Source organism: Sorghum bicolor, chromosome 3 (genome assembly GCF_000003195.3).
Source record: "Sorghum bicolor cultivar BTx623 chromosome 3, Sorghum_bicolor_NCBIv3, whole genome shotgun sequence".
NCBI lineage: Eukaryota > Viridiplantae > Streptophyta > Magnoliopsida > Poales > Poaceae > Sorghum > Sorghum bicolor.
The window spans coordinates 54,359,263-54,378,442 of NC_012872.2; the positions used below are offsets into that span (position 1 = coordinate 54,359,263).

Genomic DNA, 19,180 nt, shown 5'->3' on the forward strand with positions numbered 1-19,180 from the left:
ATGGCTTGGGTACATTCACGACAACGGGAGCTCATCATGTATATAGTATATGTTGTCGCTGTACAAGGTACAGGGAGGTAGGTGCACGTTAGCTAGGATGAGTGAGTAGATATACAATTATACAAGGTTGGTGGCACTGGCACGTACGTACCGGGCCCCAGCGCCCCTCCTACTACGTTACCATAATATCATCAATCTTTCAGCTTACACGGTCGGTTAATCCGTTAAGGTCTCGTTTGAATGTTGTCGAATTGACATCAATTCACATGTATTGAAGTAGATTGAAGTGAAATTTGAACTAAGGTCTTGTTTAGTTCCCAAAAAATTTTGCAAAATTTTTCAGATTCCCCGTCACATCGAATCTTTAAACGTATGCATGGAGTATTAAATATAGACGAAAATAAAAACTAATTACATAGTTTGATCGGAATTGATGGGACGGATCTTTTGAGCCTAGTTAATCCATGATTGGACAATATTTTTCACAAACAAACGAAAATGCTACAGTACCTGTTTTGCAAAATATTTTGGAACTAAACAAGGCCTAAATTCCATCACAATCCACACCAACACATATAGATTGAAGTGAATCCGACTACATCCAAACAAAGCCCAATAAGTGCGCAGTCCTTGTGTTTTCTCGTCCTTTCTCAGTGTCTAACACTATACGTACGAGTACGACGAGAGAAGACATATGGTGTTGTACTGTGTGTATGTATGGTCACTCTCATGTAGTAGTAGTGCAGTGTAATATCTGACGTACATTTTTAGGGCTTGTTTAGTTTTCAAAAAATTTTGTAAAATTTTTCAGATTTCCCGTCACATCGAATATTTAGACACATGCATAAAGTATTAAATATAGATAAAAATAAAAACTAATTGCACAGTTTGGTTGAAATTGACGAGACGAATCTTTTGAGCCTAGTTAGTCTATGATTAGATAATTTTTGTCAAATACAAACGAAAAAGCTACAGTATCGATTTTGCAAAATATTTTAGAACTAAACAAGGCCTTATTCAAGGACTATAAAACCAAATGACAGATGTACTCCGTATTCCGATATTGACGTACACATGGTGGTGCTGTGGATGGATGTACCAATACTAGCTACTTCGGGGTGTGTGCAGAATTCATCAGTGTGACAGGATGACATGCATGGATTGCTTGAGGTCACCTTCATCATACAACATCGATCTCAAGCCAGAAAATTAATTTATTTTTTAGGCTTTTCGAGGAAAAACAAAATTAATTTATTTTTTATTCTACTGTAATCCATTGTAACCTACTCGGTATCTGAATTTTGCCGCATTTTAGCGTAGCCAAACGAACTCTTATTTTCTTGTTGGGCTTGAGAACTACCATCAAGGACAGTAGGACACCGCAGTTGCAATACTCCACCATCCAGAACAAATGCTAGGGAGTAGGATCATCTCCTCTCAGGAGCTAATAGTCAGGTGGTCACACACTCACACACAAACACAAAGTACACGTGACCGCAAAAACGGATAAGACGCCGCACGCACGGACACTAGCGGCATTTGGGCCTTGTTTAGTTCCAAAATTTTTGGCAAAATAAGCACTGTAGCAATTTCGTTTGTATTTGATAAATATTGTCCAATCATGGACTAACTAGGCTCAAAAGATTCGTCTCGTCAATTTCGACCAAACTGTGCAATTAGTTTTTATTTGTATCTATATTTAATACTTCATGCATACATCTAAAGATTCGATGTGATGGAAAATCTGAAAAATTTTGAAAAATTTTTGAGAACTAAACAAGTCCTTGTTCAAACAAAGACAGACCCTAGCGGCTGCCTCCGTCCACTGCATCGAGCGAAAAAAGTCTGTAAAAAGTTCACACAATCTTTTTTTTTTTGGCAAGCAGTGGCAAGTGGCAACAGAGACCAGATCAACCCTGGGATCCAGCGGTGGCAGCGGCGGCTGCAACAAACAGAAGCAGCACGCCCTGCAACAGCAACAAGCTCGGGTGGACCACGTCCACGAGGACCATGTCACTGTCCACTGCACACACACACACACAGAGACACAGCGGGCCCCTCCGCGGACCACACACCCGCCACGAGTCCTCTCTGACCCTGCCAGGTGGTCCCCAGCTAGCTAGGACAGCCTGCTCGGCCCGGCCCACGAGGGCACCCTGGGCAGCATTTACTCTAGGGCGTTCCACGGCCGTCCGATTGGAAACCGACGGGAGTTGCTCTCTGGGCCCATCTACCGGGTTTTTAAATGCGTTTCCCCATCCAGGGAGTGGCATCGCTAGTAATATTGGAAAAGACGGAAGGGCGAAGAGGGTGGTAATTTCCGCGGTCGACGGCGATCGGGCCTGTGTGTGCTGTGGAGGTCGTGGTCTCGTGGAAGTGGAAGTGGAAGAGGGTAGTAGTAGTAGTAGCTGAGAGGGAGGCTAGCGCGGAGCAATGGAGGTTTTAATTGCTTCGGCGCACTTGTTCTCTTTAATGGCCACTTCTTCCAACGCCTCCGTCCTAGCGGCTTCCACGCGTTCGCAGTGAGGGCTAGGGTTTGTCCGCGTCGCGTCGCTCGACAAGGAGGAGGAGGGGAGGGGTGCGCTGCCGTCGGCGGCGGCGGTTGGAGGCCGGAGCCCGTTCGTCGCTGTCGCGTCCCCGGTGCGTCTCTTCTTCCCCTTTGGGGTTCTCTGGTTTCCGGTTCCGTCTTCGTTTCAGGGGGGTTGCGATTTCGTCGGCTCGGATGTGGAGCTGCAGAAATTGGAACGGTTTTGTCTCCCCCTGTTTTTGCAGTTTCATTCGTTTATTTAATTAAGGAAAGGAAATGCGAGTCGAATCCCTCGTCGCCTACGTTTGCATTTTTGGGGGCGGGGGGATTTCCTTGTAGGGAGGAATTTCGATTCCGGTTTTGTGATTCCTCCCACATGGGGAGGCCAATTCTGAGGCGCGAAGCGCGGCGAGATCTGCGAGGACGCGAATAGTCTGTGAACTGATGGCGATTCCTGCGGCGTGCCTGGGAATCGTGTGGGCGGGCCGGGGCGGAGGACGAGGCTGCACTGTGCAATCTGACCAGCAGCATGAAGCCGAGGGGGGGCGGGGTCTCACCTTTCCCGGCTACAGTGGCGGCGCGGACACTCACAGCAGCACAGCACAGGCGCGGCGCAGCGGTGGTGCCCCGCTCCCATCTGCGGCCACCCATAAAGGCTTGTGCGATCTTTCTCTCAATCCTCGGGACCCAGCCCAACACTTGAACTGGGGGAAAAGGCCGCCTCCTTTTTTAACGCAATCATCTCCACCGGGCGTGTTGCTCGCCTTTTTGGTTCCGCTCCGCCTGCTGCCAAGCAGGTCCGGCGTCCAACTCAGGTGACAACTGCCAGCGGCGCGGTACTCGCTCGCTCGCTCGTCTCCCCCTCCCCGTTGCCATTAAAGCCCCCGGCGCGGTTGTTGTGTTGTTTGTACTAGGCGGGCATCAGTTCCAGTTCGCTTTAGTTGCTTTGGCTGCTTCTTCTTGGGTCTTGTCTTGGGTTGTTGAGGTATTTGCTCAGGCAGTTGGGCTTCTGGCTTAGAGCTTCTGGATTTGTAGGCATTGCTGGGTGTCTAGAGGAAGGAGATGATGGTGGGCTCTTCCCAGCAGCAGCTGCTGCAGAGGAAGGGCAAGTCCGTGGCTGGCAAGGCCGCGGCCGCCGCGACCGCGGCGGCAGAGAAGGTGGTGGTCGCGGTGAAGGCAGCCACCAGGGAGATCTCCAAGACAGCCATCGTCTGGGCGCTCACGCATGTTGTCCAGCCCGGCGGAAGCATCATACTCCTCGTCGTCATCCCGGCACACAGCTCTGGTATTGCTTCCTTTCCTTGCATTCCTATAGCCTTATGCAATAAACTGTTATCTGCTGCTCTTTGTTTCTGGTTTTGGCTTTCCTATTTGCTACATCAGGATGTCAATGACAATGAGTGCTCTTGTGCACGTTTGCTTGTACACTCTAGTTACAACGATCACCTAATTCCATGGTCTTCCTTCCCTGGTGTTGTCAATGTTTCTCCGGTTCTGCAGTTGTCTGAAAATATCTGCACACTTCTCCATTTCAGGCAGAAAGTTCTGGGGCTTTCCGCTGTTCGCCGGAGACTGTGCAAGTGGCCATAAGTCTATGTTGGATGAGAAATGTGATTTATCAGAGTTGTGTTCTCAAATGTTGAAGAAACTTGCTGTGTATGGTATAGACAAGGTTTGGAGCTGGGGCTAATGCTCGTTTACATGTTTAATAAAGTTTTCATATACTTGCGCTTAATTTATTGCTGTTTCTGTAGATTAATGTGAGTTATAAGCTTGTTTCCGGTTCTCCTTCTGGTGTTGTTGCTGCTGAGTGTAAGCAAGCACAGGCAAGCTGGGTTGTGCTAGACAAGTAATGGTCAACTCGTAGTTTCTTGAATACAGCCTATATTCTTTCATTGTTATTTTTGCTTAATAAATTGTATGTTGCTGCTGCTCAGGGATTTGAAGCATGAGGAGAAGCGTTGTGTGGAGGAGCTGCAGTGCAACATTGTTGTTATGAAGCGATCTCAGCCTAAAGTCCTTCGACTTAATCTTGTGGGATCTCCTGATAAACAGTCTAAAGCAACATGTGCAGTTCCACCTGTGTTGGATGGTTCTACTGGTAAAACTGCAACTGATGTTAAGGAGGCACGGAGTTCAATTCGAGGACCTGCTGTAACCCCAAATAGCAGCCCAGACCTGGAGACACCTTTCGGAAGTACTGAAGCAGGAACTTCCTCTGTCTCGAGTTCGGACCCTGGGACGTCTCCATTTTCTGCTTCTGAAACAAATGGTTCTCTGAAGAAAGAGGTGCTGGCAACAAAGGATAAAATTCAGCATTCAGATGTCAATATTTCTGATTCAGACAGTGAAACATTGAGCCCTCCAGCAAATTTCTCACTTCAGCCATGGATGTCTGATATTCTACATGGAGCATCCTCGAGATCACTTGGTAAAGTTCCACGGAAAACTCGTACTGCAACTGCAGATGCTTTACTGGAAAAGATTTCCAAGCTGGATCTCCTGAATGAAATTAGTGCCATGAGAAGCAGGTCAGACTTAAACTTCCGAGGAGATGTTAGGGATGCTGTCTCGCTGGCAAGGAATGCACCTCCTGGACCACCTCCGCTTTGTTCAATATGTCAGCACAAGGCACCTGTTTTCGGAAAGCCTCCTCGGTGGTTTAGTTATGCTGAACTGGAACTTGCAACTGGTGGTTTCTCCCAAGCAAATTTCTTAGCTGAAGGTGGATTTGGGTCTGTTCATCGAGGTGTCCTTCCTGACGGGCAGGCTATTGCTGTTAAGCAACACAAGCTTGCTAGTTCCCAGGGTGATGTTGAGTTCTGCTCAGAGGTGGAAGTTCTTAGTTGTGCACAACACCGAAATGTTGTCATGCTGATTGGTTTTTGTGTTGAGGACAGAAAGCGTTTATTGGTTTACGAGTACATCTGCAATAGATCTCTGGATTCACATCTCTATGGTAAGATCATTTTCTCAGTAGCATTTTTGTACATAAAACCATTATTTTGGTTATGGTACTTGCTGTCTCCAAGGTCATGATGCACCCAACAACTTTTGTGTTCCTGATTCTTCTCCCCTCTCTGTTTCACTTTTTCTTTGTGCCAAGAGCCCTGCAAATCTAGTGATGTTGACATATATCTGTCCTGTTAAGCTATTCTTGAAATATCATTCAGGTCGAAATAGAGAAACATTGGAGTGGACTGCACGGCAAAAGATTGCAGTTGGTGCTGCTCGTGGGCTGCGGTACCTCCACGAGGAATGCAGGGTTGGCTGCATAATCCATCGTGACATGAGACCAAACAACATCCTTGTCACACATGATTTCGAACCACTGGTATAGTCCTATTTTGCTGATTGTGGTGTAAAGTTGACCATTTGTTCTTGTGTCTTTGGCATTAGGCTCCTTTCCATATAGGTTAAAGTTTCTGCTTCTGATGCAATCATAAGGCAATTATTCTTCAAATTGACTGGTGGTAGACTATTGTTGCCATTAAACTTTTCTGATGATATTTGAAGTCTTGCTTAGGGAGGTCAATCTATTCTATTCTTTGCTATTACATCTGATGCAATCATGAGGCAATTATTCTTTGTATTGACTCGTGGTAGACTATTGTTGCCATTAAACTTTTCTTATGATCTTTGGATTCTTTGCTTAGGGAGGTCAATCTATTCTACTCTTTGCTATTACAATTATCTGCATGATAGGATGGCCTTATCTAAGCAGATTTTGTATGGAGCGATGCTTATCTATTGTCTGCTGAACTCTGCCAACCATACAATATTTTTTGTGGTTCCTGTTGAACTCTTAAATTCATGTTATGATTGTAAGCTCCATAATGATTGCTCGACAGGTTGGAGATTTCGGCCTGGCGCGATGGCAGCCTGATGGAGACATGGGTGTTGAAACAAGAGTTATTGGCACATTTGGGTGGGTTTTATGACTTTATTCTATGAATCTTTTCATCATAGGCAATTTCAACTTTTGAGTGCAGCTAACGAGAGAACTTTATTGCTTCCTTGCAGTTATATGGCACCTGAATATGCGCAGAGTGGGCAAATAACAGAGAAGGCTGATGTATACTCTTTTGGGGTTGTGTTAGTGGAACTTGTCACTGGGCGGAAGGCTGTTGACATTAACCGACCAAAGGGCCAGCAGCTTCTAACTGAATGGGTGAGTTGCATATTTTTTGGATGGCTAAGAGCCTACACATTTTGATTCACTGTAATTATTCATAGGGCTTGTGGAACTCCACTCAGGTAGCAGATAAAATTTCTCTGTTTTATATTTTTGCTGCAATTTTGTGTTGAACTTGCAAGATTTGGATTGTACAGGCACGCCCATTCTTGGAGGAGTATGCAATTGACGAGCTCATAGACCCACGACTCGGAGACCGCTACTCTGAAAATGAGGTGTACTGCATGCTGCACGCGGCAAACCTGTGCATAAGACGTGACCCACATTCAAGGCCTCGCATGTCCCATGTTAGTGATAAAACTAAACTTTTTACATCTTCATATCCAGTGATAAAAGCTAAGATTGCATATATGCTTACCCCTTCTGTCTTGTGAATAAAGGTTCTTCGCATTCTTGAGGGCGACATGGTCGTGGAATCTGGTTCTGTTACTGGCAGTAGTAGTGATTCTGGAAGCAGAAGCTGGAGAATGCTGAACGAACAACAACATTACCAGGAGCACAGCAGTAGCCCGGCTCAACAAGAATCGCAAAGGGCAGGCGAGGGGAAGCCCTCCTACAGTGCTTTGAGGCCCTCTTGGGACCGGGACAAGCAGAAGAGTATCTCCAACAGATACTAGTGCTGCCTCATAATGCAGTGAAGCTGAGATTGCTCAATCCTGTATTATTCCCTCGCCCTACCTCCCGGTCTCAGTTTTTTGGGTTCTTGTGTCTTCACTTCCTAGCAATTTGTAGGCTGAAAGCTTTTGCTGATACATTGTCCTGGTGTATAGTAGAAATGGTAATAGGTTTACAAGTATATTGAGCTGCAAGTTAGCTCATATTTTGTGTATGATTTGAGGAAATGCGATCACAAGTGACCATAGTTATGCTTGGAATTGCGATCACAGGCAATAGTTATGGAAAATCGTATGGTCTTTGTCATGGTCACATGGGAGGGACTCGAGGCCTGATTTATTTGGGATTTGGATCTCGATGTGATTGTTATTGTATACTGTTGCGCGCGCACACTTTCTCGAAAAGTAGCGCAGTTGCACATACTGACATGCAGAGCTGGTGGTATCTCCGCGCTGTTGTTGTCAGTCATGGTGTTTGCATTTGCGCTTGCGCTACAGGCAATGCTGGTATTTGTGCAATAATGCCACATGAGTGGTTGCCTTCGACGACAGGGCCCGAGTTAGACCCCGTTATGTGTTGAATCTATCAACTATTTAACAATATATTTTTTTTTATAACTTACAGTATTTTTCTCACAACAAATTTATAAATAGTATTTTTAGTCATGATTTTTTAAGCGAACAGGCTCCTCGCATAAACTAAAAATTATCTCTAAAATCCAGTGGCACCATCCACGGGATTTACCATCCAATTCCATACTACTACTGCTACTACTAGCAGTGTGCCCCCGAAACGCTGCAATGCAATCCTCTCAAACCAGCCATGGCGCCTACCCGTACCCTATACAGTGCCGCACTGTAACGGCTGCAGGCCTTCAGCGCGTCTGGCGACAGGCGGCGGCAGGCAGAGAGGGCCTCCCTGCACCTGCTGCAAACGGCGAAAAGATGCTGGCCATCTAGCGGTGGCGGCCCCCGGTCCTGGAGCCCGATAGACGGGACGGCGGCTGCTGCTCTGCCTGTCTCTGCTGGAGCGCTCGCCGCAAGCCCGCGCGCGACACGTCCGGTCCCGGCAGGCGTCGCGTGGACACATCTACTACTGCATGTCTTGTCAGCGGCTGCCGCCAGAGCAGCGCTCATCATTGCCTTTCGCTGCGTCCCTGTGCGCCGCGCCAGACGCGACGACGGCCAGGGGGCCACTGGGCATCGTACGCCGGCTTGTAGTAGTAGTAGTAGTGATCCAGCCTAGATAGAGGTAGCTACGGTGTGGTGTTGGCTGCTACTGCCAGCGAGATGCCACTGTCACTGTGCTGCGGCGTGGTGGTCCGTGCACGGTGGCGCAGCGCCCAGCGAAGGCAAGCAAGGGCAACCATCGTTCTCGCTCGGCTCGTTCATGGAGGAACAGGGGGTGCCTGGGCCGGCTGTTGACCCGGTGGTCGCAGAGCCACAACAACTGGCCGTACTCGCCCGTGGGCCGTGGGGATGTGCTACTGCTGTGCTAAAGATGATCTGCTACAAGATAGGATAGGACTAGGCTCTCTTCTACTGGATGCCACCGCCAATCATATAGTACCAACGATTTTGTACTGAGTTAGTATTAGGCGGGCGCCAATTCAAATCAAAATCTTATCCTGACGAAGAAAACTGGACATTTTCTCGTTTTGTATTTCAATAAACAATTCCAATCATGTGAAGCCTCAGACCTAGAACTAGAATAGGAGCAGGTAATAATTCAAGAGTTGAAGTAAGACATCAAGCTCTATTAAGTTGCATGTATCTACCAGTTTTTTCATTGCATCACAAATAACAGATATTTTGCCCCATTCGAAATGTTCCAAAACTTAAGCAACATTACATATCCGTGAATGTGCTAATGCCTAGCAAGAGAGAAGACAATAACTTGGGCTTCTAGCACACCTTGGTTTTTTTTTGGTAAGTGTGTCAACTGTTTTTGTTTCACTCCCAGCCGATCTTGGTGGATGAGAGGTTCCTCACTTGACTGATCTATAATTTAGAAGGTAGTGGGTGTAGTGTCCAATGACCTGGGTGAGTTCGATGTGTCCCGCTAATTGAGTGCCATAGCTAGCTTGACACCGAGAAGGATGGCGAGAATTTCAGTCTCCAAGGGTTCCAACATCTGGGAAATGACTAACTGAAAAAAAGATGCATGGATTGTAGGAATGAAAATCCCAATGCATGTTTGGTTTGGCATTGTAGCACCTGTATGCCTATAGAGGCATCACAAAAAATTCTAGGACCTAGTATCTACCGAAGAAACAAAAGTGCGTGCAACAAAACTAGCTAGGAGGATGTAAAACAAAATTAGTTATAACATATCTCCAAAGAAACTTTGTTCTCAAGGACATTCAAAGAACCAATGCTAGATTATCTCATGATGAATATGACAACAATACAACATTGTTTGCTACCTTGCCATCTTATTCAATTATTAAGTTACGTTGGTGACAATGACACCATTGCATAGAAATCAAAGGATAATTTCTATCTTTAGAGGAATTTCGAGTCTCCGTACAATCTAATAATGTATATAGGCATCACTATCAATTAAGTAATCATGCCAAGCGAGCGCTCTTCGGAAAGATATGTTGAAAGGACTTGCGCTCATCACATTGGCAACTACTCTACCTATCTTGGAAAGAATACAATTCTAACTTTATCTTCAAATGAATCATTTTAAATTTGAGTAAATTTATACAAAACGGTACAATATTTATGATGCAAAATAAATACCATTGGATCCATTATGGAATATATTTTCATAATCTATCTATTTGGAGCCATAAATGTCAACACTAATTTTTTATAAACTAAGTCAAAATATATTTGCATAAAACTTATGATAGTTTGACTTAAGCTATATCTAGAATTTCTTTTTTTTTTATTTTTAGGACAGAAGTAGTATATCTTTTTTAGCGGTAATGCTCGCGTCCGTCCTGTGACTTCCGTCCGGATGATTCTCATCCACTCATTTACGGACTCAACCGCTCATCCTCATCCACTCATTCATGAACCCAGCTTGCATCGCATGCCCACTCTACGACTCCACTCGCCTGCGCCGCATCGTCCTCAACCCCGACGTTCTCCTCCTCCACCGCGGCATCGTCCTCAACCACTCCGGCGGCTCCTCCCCCCATACTAGTGCCTGCACCTATCCCGGTTGTTCTCTCTTTCGCTGTGGCCTCCATGCATCCGGAGAGGGAGAGCAACGACGACGGCTTCCCCACGTCCCCGTGAGGTAGGTGAGGTCCTCGTCTAAATCTCAACCTTTTTCTTCTTCTTCTTCTTCTTCTTCTTCTTCTTCTTCTTCTTCCTCCTCCTCCTCCTCCCTCTAGACCAAGCTTGGCCTTATCCTCATTCTCCTTCTCCACTCTCTGGGTCTAGATCTAACGTATGCGGCGGTGGCTAGGGTTTCGACGAGCCTTTGGGAGTCATATCTCGTCGTTGTTGGAATTGTTCTTTTTCAATGTTGCAACAGATGATTCAGAAATGTTGTAATAGTATTTTTTTTGGATTGTTGCAACAGACATTTTTCTGATGTTGCAGTAGCAGTGTTTAAGATGTTGCAATAACTCTTTTTCATTGTTGTTGTAGATCTCCCCTGATGTTGCAGTGAATGTGTTTGAATGTTGTAGTAGATATTTTTTTTATGTTGTAATTCATATTATTGTTTTGTTTCATTAATTATATGTTCTTTCGATGTTGCAATAGATTTTTTTTTGTTGCAGCAGTTTTTTTCCGTTTGTTTCATCAAATGTTCTTTCATTGTTTCAATAGCTTGTTTTTTTTGTTGTTGCAGCTGGTGCTGGGCGGGGTGTAGGGGTGAGCTGGCGATGGGCGAATCCGAGGTGCTGGGGGCCGGCGAGGTTGGTGGCGGGCAGATCCCATGCATGTGGGAGGCAGGGTGAGTCGTTGCACGGAGAGTGGAGGAAAGGGACGCGGGGACGGACGGGATCGGCTTAGGGGGCGGCGAGGTTGGGGCAAGTAGATCCCGTGCACGTGGGAGACGGGGCGAGTCTTGCACGATGAGTGGAGGGAAGGGACGTGGAGACGGACAGAATCGGCTTAGCATATCTATTTTTCTTTTTTTTTCTTTTTTATATGGGGGAGAGCGGGGGAAGGCCCGGCGTCAGAATGCACTCACGCGCCGGACGTCTGGGCGCTAGCAAGGCCGCTTTTTTAATTATATTTTCTATAAACTACAACGGCAAGTTTCATTCGAGCCCACTTGTAATGGACTCGGCCCAAGTAACATTTGGAAGCAAATTACAACGGCACGCGTATAAAAGGTTGCCTAGCCTATTCCCATGAAAACACGCAACTATTTATTTTTTAAAAAAAAGAATGAAAAGGCCCCAAATCGGACTATCGCGTTAGGGAATATCAAGTCGTTTCACTTCACTCCATCTGAAGTTGCAAACGGAAGCGATGCACGGTTAACTTTTGAATAAAGATCAGCAGAACGAACCAGCTAGACTCATGCTGAGCAAAATCTTTTAACCGAGAACGGTACCACAGGACATGCAGGCATCCTATTGAAAATTTAAAAGTTACATAAGCTTAACCGTGTGACAAACACCTGGCTCTGATATAGAGCGGCAGTACAGTACTAATGCATCGGATAGGTGCAAGGACACTAGTGCAATTGAGTTCATATGCAATTGAGTTCATAGCAGCTTGGGCTTGGGAGCGTTCACTTCCCACCGAGTGAGGGAAACTGTGCTTGATCTTGAATTGCCGGTGCTGGCGCAGCTGCGACCTCCCGAGGGCTGTACCCACCACGGAAACCGCCGCGGTCACCACGGCCTCTGCCACGACCACGACCCCGGCCACCAGGGCTGTAGTACCTTTGACCCTCAGCTGGCTTCAGGAATTCATTGATACTGACAGACTGCATCAGAAGAAAAGAAAACGAGCGTAAATGACTTGGAACTGGGGGCCAAAGAAGAGTTTCATGGACTTGAGTTTGGAGGGGGGGAAAAGCGCTTTGAATGTTATACAGACCTTCTTGGCACGTTCATCCCTTTCTGTGTTCTCTTTCTTCTTATCCTTGTCAGAACCCTGCCACCATATAGTCAAATGAGCAATACTCTGTCAAAAAAAAGGGGAGCAATCCATAGATTATGTGCAACGAGCATTGATAGATTGTTTTTACCAGCTTGATGAAAATCTCATCAGCACCCTTTTTCACTGAAAGCTGTTGCATGGACTGCAACTCCTTGTCCACCTCAACCTTTCTCTCTTCAGGCTTTAGTCCAAGTAAAGCTTTCCTTTTCTCCTCCAATACTTTCTCATATTCTTCCAATGTCATCTCCTGTAAAAGCAGGTGGGGCACAATCGTGAGTTCATATTATTAAAGAAATTTGTTGTTTACACACTATCATAAGGACAACAGGATACTGCATAGGAACATCTAGATTCAAACATGCTAGAACAAAAAACTAAAATAATTTGACCTGGGGGGCTCGGAATTAGGAGCATGCACAAAAGGTAATGCCAAGGAAGTGTCACAAGCACAATTCATACTAAAAGAACCCACAGGTAAAAAGAGGAAATATTGCCATGATATAAATATTATTAGGCATATCACCAAACTCAATTAATTAACATAAACCACACAACACATGCTCTCCAAAAAAAAGCTAACAGAGGTATGTAGTTTGTGCATGCGCCTGCAGTTGATCAAGTGTGTTCACATTTTTAATAGAGAGCTATAAATGTACAGCAGCTTCCTGAATTCATGCAAGGAAAGGTAATGCATGAAAACCTTGACGCTACCACCTGAGCTATCTATAGGCTGGGTGAAATTGAGAACTTGCAGAGCCAACAATTTTGTTGGATGTGCAAGACTCACTGGATCAATCAGCCCATGTTCAGCACGGAAAAACAAGAGCATGGCAGACAATTCCTGAATATAATGTCAACACTATGATGCAGCTGTGCAAAGACAACACATTTTCCCATTGTCAGCGTACTCAAAAATTTAAACACAGAAGCTAACGGAGAATTGTTGTATGTGCATGCAGCATGCCTGCAGTTAATCAAGTGTGTTACATTTTTAGTAGAGGGCTATAAATGTACAGCAGCTTCCTGAATTCATGCACAGAAAGGCAGTAATGCATGAAAACCTTGACACTGCCACCTAAGCTATCTATAGGCTGGGTGAAATTGAGAACTTGCAGAGCCAACAACTTTGTTGGATGTGCAAGACTCACTGGATCAATCAGCCCATGATCAGCACGAGAAAACAAGAGCATGGCAGAATATTTCTGAATGTAATGTCAACACTATGATGCAGCTGTGCAAAGACAACACATTTTCCCATAGTCAGTACTCAAAAGTTAAAACACACAAAACACGTCAATACTCAAAAGTTAAAACACAGAAAACAGCTTGCTATTGACTGCAGCTAAGTAAAATCACTTATTTCATGCAGTTACACAGTTATACAACCACATACTTTAGATGGTTCACAGCACACAGATGGCATCTTCCCAGCTGAGAAGAGACCAGATTGATTATAATGGCAAAGGCTCTATACACTTCATTGATTAGTCCTTCAGTATTTGTTATTTAGTGGTTAATCTAAGCATAAATGACAAATCTGTAGATTGTATTTTTTACATTTTTCACCAGTAAGTGTGCATAAGAATAAAAAACACATCAATAGGAAGCCAAATAGTAGTGCAGCATGAATTATATAACTGATTAAGAAAAGTCTATTGTTGCTTCCCATTAAAAAGATTGAGGTATTATAGTGTGAATGGAAATAATTCAACGATTTCAATCTATGATCTTCTAGAATTTCAGAACAGTATTTATGAATCACTCAGCTTATGCTGCTCCACAGATCAGGGTGTAGGTACAAACATATTGAATAATTAGCACTGAGAATATTTAGGTTAGTTAAAACTTAGAAGAATAGGTTTGGCTGGCATCCAAGAAAACTGTCAGACGCAACAAAACGACTACAACAAGCATTGCAAGAGCTTTAGGAAATCGAAGACGTAAAGTCATATCTAAGCTGCAGCTTCAGCGCTTACCATTTGAAAATATCAACTACAGAGGATCAACAATTGTATACTGCTAAAAACTCAAGAGTCAATTGATGCAAGTCTATATAACCTTTCACGCATCACTTCTAATTACTATCATGTGGGCCTAGAGAACACATGTCATTTTTCTGTAACCTTCTATCCTGAAAAGCTTCAGGGAGCTCAGTTATTGCCCAATGTTTAAACAGGAAGCCACAGCAACATTTACTGCAGATATTTTACATCTAAAATATTGCTCCATAAATTGCAGAAACAATTTAACTTGTTTGCTGGTATACAAGAATGATAAGATTTGGCATACCACTGGGCAGCAACAAATGCTAAAGCTTTACACTTGTAAACAAAACTTAAAACATGACAGTAGCAGACAAGAAAAAAGACAGCTTTTAGTTATACCATCCATTACATACAATACGGGTTGTTCTGAAACTATTTTCAGACATTTCTAGCACTGAAATTATGCTTTAAGCATCTGCCGCTAAAGCTTGAGCTAGAAAACAAAATAAACTTCAGGCTTAAAGAAATTTGTTTCTTCACATCATAACACACCAATATCATTTATGGAGGGAGAAATGATATTTCCTCAAGCCCACAACAGTACAGTATACATGCAAATTGATTTCATGAGATAAAGAACACAACTTGTACCTTATCTTCAGGCTCCTCCGCTTCAGTTGGTTCACCCTCCTTGCCCTTCTCAGCCTCAGACTGTGGAACCTCCTCCAGCTTGTTTTCGTCTTCAGCCACAGGAGTCCCCTCAGTTTCTACTGCCTCTCTGATGATTTGGAAAACACACAGAGTTACACATTGAGTTAATACACGTATCAAATACACCTCCAGAATAGCAAATACAAAATTTTAAAAGAAACTAACTGTGCAAGGGCCTCATCAGTCACAGTTCCCCAGTTGCCACGGCCAGATCCCTCACGCTTCATTTCATATCCTCTGCCTGTGCCACTGTGGCGCTCATAGGCCCGGCGAGGGGGCCGAGCAGACTCATCACCAGCCTCACCATCAGCATAGCCACCACGGCGACCACCACCACGATAAGGCTGACGTGGTCCACGGCCTCTTTCCATAGCCTTTCCATCACCTTCCTCTCTCCGCTGGAAGCCACTATCTCCAAAACCACCACCGCCGTAACCTCCCTCAACACCATTGGCATTGCCCTCACCAAATTCACGCCTTGGGCCCGTCCTGCCTCCGCGGAAGCCACCTCTACCACGTCCTGGCCCATCACGAGCTGGAGCGCCATAGTTCCTCGACTCCTTCACTGGAAGCAATGACACATCAATATAATCCCAAGTTAACAACCTCTTTCTGTACAAGTTCCTAACAACTAGACCAAATGAGGGAAAAAAATATCAAATTTCAGAATGTCAGTAAGAACTGATTAGACAGGTGGAAATGACGATAAATTCGACACTAAAGGAACCACAGACATCCGGCAGGCGAAATGCTCCGCTCTTCACTGTACCAAATCAACATGTATGTACAGCAATCCCAGACCAAACCACCGTGGTACATACATTTCAGCCCCAAATCCAATGATTCTCGCATCAGATTCAGAACACGGAACCCAAGACCCCGGCTTCCGATCCGATTCGAAAGGGAACTGTGTATGTATGAACTCACCAGCCTGCGCGGGCGGTGTCGGCTTGGTGGGCAGCTTGGCCGGGGCGGCGGGCGCCGGCTTGGGCGACGCGGCCGCCTTCTTCTCGGCGGCCGCGATGAGGTGGGAGGGGTCGTCGTTGTCGACGTCGACGAGGAGATCGAACTGGTTCTTCGTGCCCATGGCGCCCCCCCTCTCCCCTCCTGGCCTCAAACTCCACTCACAAATCACCGGAAACACCAATCCAACCCTTCAATCAGCAACCTAGAGCAACCACGCCGGCGAAGTGACCGCCATGGATGGGTGAATCGTAATCGACGCGAGAGGTAGTCTAGTCTAGGGTTTAGACTTTGAGACGGAGGTGGAAGGAAGACGAGGCGGAGTGGAAAGAAGTCAGAGAGAGAGAGAGGTCGTAAAACCCTAGCCGCCACTTGGACTCGCGGTCGCGGCTCGCCACTCCCCACCGAGACGAGAGCAGCTTCGAGCGATCACGTGCTTTCCACTGAGGAGTGAGGAGTGAGGAGCATATGTGGCCTCACTCGAATCGGGACTTGAGGTGTCGGGCCTTCTTATCGAATGGGCCTTTAGTGTTTTTTTGTTCGGGGGAATGGGCCTTTAGTGTTGGTATAATCACTGGGCCTTCCAAGTATAGTAGCGAATAGAGTCTATTCGGTAGTATATAACTGTATATAGCGTATTATGAATAAAATTTATAGGATGCCACAGACCCACAGTTGTCTTGTAATAAGAGCACATACAATAATTAGCTTATATAACCAAATAAATACTAATGCAAACGAGAAAAAAGAGAGTTTGGCTCTTGTACAAGCAACAAGCTGTGCAAGGAAGTATAGATAATGGTGGGTCTTACACTAAATGAATGTGAGGAGAATTAGAAAAGAGAATATGATATGTAGATAACTTATAAACAAATGAGAGACTTCTATTTATAGCTTAGCTCTTGTAACTTGACTAATAGTCAAGCACTTGACTCTATTATTGGACTTGCTCTAATATTATCTTATACTCTTACAAAGCAAAACTTCACTACCTATTTCTCTTAACATGGAAGCTATCAAACTAGGTAATCCACTATCACACATAATTAAAATCCACTAGTCCATGCAATTATAATGTCCACATCATCAAGTCACTTATTTTTATGAACATGCAAGCTGTCCAACTACACAATACATATTCTAACCTATTTATATTTCTTTTTCATACTCGCGGCAACATGCAAGGAATCCTTCTAGTAACTTTTGCGAAAGTACATTTTTCCTTTTTGAACTCCAAAACCGGGCAAAACACCTCTCTTAACTTTTAAAACTTGTTATAAGCAGTTTTGAAGGCAGTTTTATCTTTTTTATTTATTTCGGCTGAATCTTTAAAAAACCATAGTAAATCACAAAAAATCATAAAATAGAAAATCTAATTTTATTGCACTTCACATGAGTAGATTTACAAACATATAACAGTTCTTTAGTGCAAACTTCTTGTTGTGGCTTTAATCTATGTTTTTTTGTAATAAATCAGAATAATTTATAGCAACAGTTTCTATGGTCCAATTGTGATAAAATTTTTATAATGAGCTAATTATTGTATGATTAAATTGTAGTAAAAGTTTCATACTCATTAGATTATTTATAGCTTACTTATAGATTTTTTTCTTCTCCTTAGAACATTTCCGGTGTATTTCACTTTGCGTTCATTGGTCTTTTGATCATAGATTTTTATTTTCAAATGTTACCAGCTTTAAGGGCACATATTATTCTAGTTTTCTTTGTTTTCCAACCAACTTTTTACAAGTGGTGCACCTAAATAAAAGAGGAACAAAACCAACCTGAGGACATCGTATCTTATCTCATGTTGGCTCTATAGTACCCTCATATATGAAGCCTTGAACTTTTCTAACGAGTAATACTCATAAACATAATCCTCAATACCCATCTTCCTCCTTGTTGTCATAAGGCACAAATAATGGTCACATGGCTTACTGATGTGCTATGGTTCAAGAAATGAACAGTCATGTATAAATAACTTAACAATATGTCGTTATGTTGTTTGTTGTCCCACACTTCTACACATACTCCAATCAATATGTTTGACAACCTTCTATGCCCTTAGCCTCTTATTCTCCAATTGTTGTTTGATAGCACAAAAGTATACTACCTTGGAGGCTTTGTGATATCTTACTCCTCTTGTCCCATAATGTCATTACCATCTAGGCCCTATTTCGGCTTTGGGGTTTTATTAATCTAGTGATTGATGAACACAAGTGCTTGTGACTAGCATGTGTCATGCATGAGTTATATTCACATTGGTTACTCACTTGTTAGCCACATGGTTTTCTTGGCCTAGGGGATGATTTGGATTGATGACAAATATGGTGCAAAGGATATTCATGAAGACTAAGGACTTCTAAGGTCAAGTGCAAGCTTGGTGTTAGGAAGCACTTGACATAGAGTGTATAAGCCTTTTGCCCCCTTGGTTGTGCTATTAAGGATGAAGACTCCAAGACATGAAACTTGATGGGAATTAAAGTTGACAACATTTGGATATGCACAGTATACTCTCACTAAGTCAGAGCCTTAGTGGCCCATTGGATTGGTTTTAAGTCAAGGATCTAAAAAAGCATGAATCAGATGAGATCATACTAGAAATGAGCTCAAAATAGGCATCAAAGACCGCATTGGGTGATTGGGATCAACTCGGCAGATCATCCGGTAACAATGTACAAATCTCACCTTCAAACTTGGCCCTAATACTTAGTGACCATCATATGATCCAACGTGACTTCACTTCATGATGCTAGATGGATCATTTGGCGAGGCCTAGCCTTGACTTTGTGTTAAGTGGCCAAGCCACTGATGGTCAACATATTATATGGTTATAATTCATGAGGCATAATGGATAATCTAGTGTGGCCTTGATAGAGGTGGGCAACACGTCCATTTCGTAGACCTCTGCTAATCCTCTCTTCAGTAGTGATAGGCCTAGGAGGACATGAAGACAGAGCTAAGGGAAAGATGAAGTCATCATATGTATAAGGTGTCTGTTGAGGGACACTAGTAGATCACAATCTAAATATAACTTGACTCGCTTGTGCATAAAAACAAAAATTGTATTACATATTAAAAATTCAAGACAGTAGAAACACTA

The 19,180-nt window shown here is 44.0% G+C and overlaps 3 protein-coding genes across 4 annotated transcripts; 2 read left to right on the forward strand and 1 right to left on the reverse strand.

Moving 5' to 3' along the window:
* Positions 2,328–7,692, forward strand: LOC8082207 (inactive protein kinase SELMODRAFT_444075). Of its 2 annotated transcripts, XM_002455860.2 has the most exons (10): positions 2,328–2,640; positions 3,563–3,812; positions 4,063–4,199; positions 4,282–4,376; positions 4,465–5,486; positions 5,701–5,861; positions 6,379–6,455; positions 6,551–6,698; positions 6,860–7,009; positions 7,103–7,692. In XM_002455860.2, exons 2-10 carry the CDS (start codon positions 3,590–3,592, stop codon positions 7,337–7,339), a joined length of 2,250 nt encoding a protein of 749 aa, XP_002455905.1. In that variant the 5' UTR covers positions 2,328–2,640; positions 3,563–3,589; the 3' UTR covers positions 7,340–7,692. The 2 variants fall into 2 exon arrangements, with proteins under 2 accessions (XP_002455905.1, XP_021311321.1); XM_021455646.1 differs by lacking the exon at positions 2,328–2,640 and having other exon boundaries at positions 3,374–3,812.
* LOC110433721 lies at positions 10,360–11,639 on the forward strand. The gene is made up of 2 exons (XM_021456239.1): positions 10,360–10,589; positions 11,151–11,639. The coding sequence occupies exons 1-2, from the start codon at positions 10,360–10,362 to the stop codon at positions 11,257–11,259; spliced, it is 339 nt and encodes a 112-aa protein (XP_021311914.1). The 3' UTR covers positions 11,260–11,639.
* On the reverse strand, positions 11,793–16,523 carry LOC8082208 (RGG repeats nuclear RNA binding protein A). Its single transcript, XM_002458067.2, has 6 exons — positions 16,042–16,523; positions 15,280–15,679; positions 15,055–15,181; positions 12,507–12,665; positions 12,356–12,412; positions 11,793–12,242 (listed from the first exon to the last, which is right to left on the reverse strand). The coding sequence occupies exons 1-6, from the start codon at positions 16,199–16,201 to the stop codon at positions 12,045–12,047; spliced, it is 1,101 nt and encodes a 366-aa protein (XP_002458112.1). The 5' UTR covers positions 16,202–16,523; the 3' UTR covers positions 11,793–12,044.

Excerpts from the sequence above, each read along its gene's own strand:
- LOC8082207 (XM_002455860.2), top strand. The coding sequence starts at position 3,590 with ATGATGGTGGGCTCTTCCCAGCAGCAGCTGCTGCAGAGGAAGGGCAAG. Across the intron at positions 5,862-6,378 it reads CACATGATTTCGAACCACTG|GTTGGAGATTTCGGCCTGGC; the intron begins GTATAGTCCTAT and ends ATTGCTCGACAG. Across the intron at positions 6,456-6,550 it reads AGAGTTATTGGCACATTTGG|TTATATGGCACCTGAATATG; the intron begins GTGGGTTTTATG and ends GCTTCCTTGCAG.
- LOC110433721 (XM_021456239.1), top strand. The coding sequence starts at position 10,360 with ATGAACCCAGCTTGCATCGCATGCCCACTCTACGACTCCACTCGCCTG. Across the intron at positions 10,590-11,150 it reads CTTCCCCACGTCCCCGTGAG|CTGGTGCTGGGCGGGGTGTA; the intron begins GTAGGTGAGGTC and ends TTGTTGTTGCAG.
- LOC8082208 (XM_002458067.2), bottom strand. The coding sequence starts at position 16,201 with ATGGGCACGAAGAACCAGTTCGATCTCCTCGTCGACGTCGACAACGAC. Across the intron at positions 12,413-12,506 it reads ATGAGATTTTCATCAAGCTG|GGTTCTGACAAGGATAAGAA; the intron begins GTAAAAACAATC and ends ATATGGTGGCAG. Across the intron at positions 12,243-12,355 it reads GGGATGAACGTGCCAAGAAG|TCTGTCAGTATCAATGAATT; the intron begins GTCTGTATAACA and ends CTTCTGATGCAG.